This window comes from Anopheles ziemanni, chromosome 2, assembly GCF_943734765.1.
Source record: "Anopheles ziemanni chromosome 2, idAnoZiCoDA_A2_x.2, whole genome shotgun sequence".
NCBI classification, from domain to species: Eukaryota; Metazoa; Arthropoda; class Insecta; order Diptera; family Culicidae; genus Anopheles; species Anopheles ziemanni.
In genome coordinates, this window is record NC_080705.1 from 31,107,703 (window position 1) to 31,112,500 (window position 4,798).

The 4,798-nt window shown below is 47.4% G+C and overlaps 1 protein-coding gene across 1 annotated transcript; it reads right to left on the minus strand.

Moving 5' to 3' along the window:
* Window positions 1-2,108: 2,108 nt before the first annotated feature.
* Window positions 2,109-4,482, minus strand: LOC131293370 (MAGE-like protein 2). Its single transcript, XM_058321449.1, has 2 exons — window positions 4,174-4,482; window positions 2,109-2,657 (listed from the first exon to the last, which is right to left on the minus strand). The coding sequence occupies exons 1-2, from the start codon at window positions 4,480-4,482 to the stop codon at window positions 2,109-2,111; spliced, it is 858 nt and encodes a 285-aa protein (XP_058177432.1).
* Window positions 4,483-4,798: the final 316 nt, after the last annotated feature.

Genomic DNA, 4,798 nt, shown 5'->3' on the forward strand with positions numbered 1-4,798 from the left:
CGGCACGAAAACCGACCGTGTGTGCATAAAATTGGGCCGAGTGCATCATGCAGCAGCGAAACTGCAACCACACATAACGCCGAAAAACGACTATTGCGACCCAATAACGATTAACATATATTGATATTGGTAGTAAACCTCCCCCCTCCAACCAGGGCAGGGCATTGCTGGGAATTGTAGCGCTAAATTAAGTTATAGTTTATTGCACCAATTATGCTAATTTCAATAACAATAACGATTGATAATAACAGGCACGGGCACGCAGCGTATTTACGTATACGCCGGCCCGCTTAATTAGCTGCAATATTTGAACTAAGTGACCGGCGCGGATTTTGCACCAAAGCCCAATCTGCTCCCCAAACGGTGCCAACTAACTCGACCGCAGGAAACATTCATCCGGATGGTGCGCGTTTTATGCATAATGGTTACATTTTAGGAACGGCCACACGGTTCGGAAACATCCCGTGCCAAGAATTAAATAGGTGGGCTTTGGTGAAACCGACGATCGAAACACCCGAAATGCGATGCGGTGATTCGTCACTGGAAAGATAACTGAAATGTTCCATTGGCGACATAAAAGATTAGTTTCGGAAAGTAGCTTGATTAGAATATAGGGAATTTGCGATAAAACTAATAAATTGAAAATTTTAAATTTATATTTCATACGGCTTATTTCTCTACCTTATCGATGGCTTACAAAACCCCAGAAAGTGTGTATTTCTTTGCGTTGTGTTCTCCTTTTTGAAGATGTAATACTTATTTTTTGCCAAGTGACTCGAAACGAGAAGATTTTACAATTTAAAGTGTTAGATTGAGACATTTTCTACTTGGTATTAATATAGATTGTTGGTAAAATAGGTTTTTGTTTGTCAATTTTTTCAAGTTGATAATCCAGTTTACGAAATTTCATTAACCACTCAAAAAAACGTGTTAGGAAAGTATTAATCTTCCACCTGTTTTATACTTGTGTCATTTGAATTTAATGTCATATGTTGTTTATGTTGAACTATTTTATTAATTTTTGACGAAATTTTACAAAATGTTCAAGACTAGAAAATAAAAGATACCAAATTATTGGATGTTTTCTATGGCAAAATCCAAAATCGTCACAATGGAGCAGAAACCGTCATTTCACAACTATTATAGCATCGAAATAATTCCCAGACAAATTTTACCAGCGGATCTGTTTGATGAAACTCCACGGAAACAATTGTTTCCTCTTACCAACTCAAACAAGTGCCCATTCCGGGAGGGATGTTTCCAGTGATGTGCCAATGCGTCCGGTAAAGATTCTGGAAAACCACGGTCCCTGTTTCTCTGCCATCAGTTTCTGTTTATGTTGCTGGACGGGCCGGACACACCGAACCGCCTTCTATTTCCCCTCCTAGTTGCCTTCGTCGTCACTCTGCTATATTTAATTACCGGCACAAGAAATTAGGTTTCTCAGCCTCGGCTCGGGAGCATGAGGCGCTTCCGTTTGAAGTTTGATCAGACCATTTATCGGATTACTCCGTGCATGCCGGAGCCCGGACAGAAGGGGAAAGTCTATGGCACGCTGGATGCGACGGATGGGTAAAACGACTCCGGGCGCAAAACCGGAAGCGTACCGAGCTTTTCGTGGAAAACTAGCCCTGCGGATGCACGCCGTCGTGGTGCGTGTGCGCGTTAATTAGCACTTTGCGAAATGAATTCGCACTTCGACTCCACCGGATGGCTGAGGGGGGAATTTGTTCGCTAACAAACAATATTTACACTTTAGTGAAGTGAGGTACTTGAACTTGAGGATGTACATATATTTGCAATGAACACACAACAGCCGACATTTTTCCCGTCGACGAACAGCAAAAATACGAACAGTGGCAAACTATTTACGTAAACAAACAAACAAACGAAACCATTTCACAAGCGCACTCAGATACACACTCCGGGTAATGCAAACTATTGGAACAAACACGGGCACAATGGAGATAGTCACGGTAAACGGGCACCATTTTATTTCTCAATAAACAAGAAGCAACAAACGTCGATCCAACATGGACGAATAATAATGACAGATCGAACCGATTGCCTGAACCGGTTCAGCGACACGCAAAACAGCTGCCACTGTTTCACGCTTTGGTCGTCCTGGTAACGACGACTCTCGGGCTCTTCTTCACACGCTTCACCGTGGCCCTCTGGGGCGCTCTCTGCTTCACAAAGATCGGCTTCTTGATGTACACCGGGTACGGTTGGGGTACGTGGACCGGGTACGGTTTCGGTACCTCGACCGCCACCCGGTGGAAGACGGGCACCTCGATCGGCAGCGCGTACGGCACCGGCCGATCGACCTGCACCGGAATCGGCTTCTCCACGTACACCGGAATCTTGCGCTCGACCATGATCGGCACCTTGTTGTGGATGGCGATCGGGATCGGTATCTTCACCGGGACGGCCACGTGCCGCTCGACCTTGATCGGGTACGGTACAGGCACGTTCCGCGTGATGGTGACCTCCTTGAACTGCTTGTTACCCCACGGTTCCGGGTTCTTCGTGTCGAAGGTGTGCGACGAGATGACGTGCTGCGTCGTGCCGAGCGGAATGTGCGGACTCACGGTGATCCCGCGGGATACCGGGACCGTCACCAGCGTCACCAACAGTACAACGAACACGGTTCCACCCTGCAAAACGACACAAACGAGAGTTTTTGGGGCACCTCCAGAAAACTGCATCGAAATGGTAGAGCACACAACACACTACTTACTATCATGTTGCTTCACGGGTGCCTTTGGCGATGTTTCACACTGCAATGGTTGATGCACTTCCCGCGACGCATCATATTTATAGTTCCCACCTCTCGCTTGTCCTTCCGAGCCCTGACTTCCCCTTCACGGGACGCTCAAAACGGTAAGACCTCCCTCTTTCGCTTTCTCGTCGGCCTACTACTACTAGGAATCGGTACCTCAGACTTAGCTCATTAGTGGCCCACTAGCCGCGTCGGTTGTACTGCAGCGACCACTTCACCCCCATGTCCAGGTGCGGGTTCGTCCGATAATGGGCAGAAATAATTTAACACCCCGGCGGTCGGATTGTCTTTGACCGGAGCACGTTTGGTTTGTTTTGCGGTTTCGGTTTCTGCAGTTGGCACGAACATACACGAAAAACCGGAAAACGGGCTCGCTGGAGGGTTTCTTCAGAAGAATGTTAAAATTATGTCGGTATCGATGCAACAGCGCATAACTGTTTATTTTAACATGCAAATGAAATGTACCAACCGGCACCAATTCGCCCGGTTGCGACGGTTGAGGATGTTGGGCAGTGGTGCACTGTTCAATTGGAAGGAAGTTTTGGGCACTAGGACTTTGCTAGCCCTAACCTCAAAACTTTAACAAAATCAACAGAAACCCCATTTTGTTATTTTTGTGGAATTTAAATTCGGTGGTCCTAACCTCAAACTGTAACAAAATCCAGTCAACAATCTAACATCTTCGGTTGATTGTTTCGAAAACTTGGAATCGGTGGTCCTTACCTCAAATTGTAATAAAATCTTATCAATCCGCTTGGTGCAGGAGTTTCGCCCAAGAGATTCCTACAAACTTTTGATGAAAAACCATTCCCTAAATTCGATGCGTTCCATTAGACGCTATCAGCCGAGATCGCAAATTATGCTTCATTAAATAGCAATGTGGCCGTCGTCCGAAACGTGCAGCAGGACAACTTCTGCCGAGCAGTGGTAGGCCAACTTCGAATCGAAACCCTTATCGCTACGTGCGCATCGAAATGCAGCGATTAATTCGCACCGCATCCGGGAAATTTATTGTCCTATCGAGCTGAAAACACACGCCAGTGTCGTGTTTTCCTCACTCCGAAACCTCCGGTGCGGGTGTGACTGTGTTGATACCGGGACCACCACGACGCCACGTCGTCGAATTCCCTAGACCAAGGCCAAGTAAATGAAGTGCAGCCTGCTTTGACATCGATCCACCGATCCTGGGCCCTCTCAGGAAGGTGCTTGGAATCCAGACGGTTGGTGGACCGTGAAGATATATCATCGATAAATGGTGCGCCACTATCGGATCGTGCTGCCTTCCGGGGGTTTTCCTGCGCGCGGTCCGTACTTCTCCTAATTCATTATGCCTTAATTGGAATACCTTCTTTGCTCCTAGCGTCAGACAGTTCCAAGGGCTTGTAACTTACCGCAGGGAAAGTAGTTGGAAGAGAACCGTACGGTGGGACCGAACACAAACATTCAATGAAGTCATTGTTTCCAATGCATCCTTCCGGCGAACAACAACTTTCTTCGAACCCGGGCTGAGCGGCAACGACGAAGGACAATAGTTTCCCAGTGGTTTTCGTGTAGGTTAGGAAACTTTCGAGACCTTCCGACTTGTGGACCTTGGTGGACAGCGTGTTGTCCTGCCATTTCTCTAACGTTCCCCGGCCGTAGCTTGTTTTACTCTGAGGGCACGGGATGAAAGGTATCCGATTTTCCGAATTGCCCTCCATTGTTTAGGCGACGCCGAACGACCAGGACTGAGGGCAAATTGCTTTCCAACTCCTTCGGCGTGAGTATGCACACAATGGAAATTAATAATCCAAAACCCAACCGAGCCGACCTCAACTGCAAAGTTCTTCCGCGGCTCGGAAAAGGTGGCACAAATAATTGCATGTACTTACATCGATGGAGCCGCGCACTTCTAATCGTGCTCCAAGGCAGGAGGTAATGTTTTTCCGAAAGGCAACCATACACATAGCCCCCCTCCGACCAACCCATTTCCACCACCTTATCCCTGGGCTTGCGATTCCACCGCTATCGCTACCA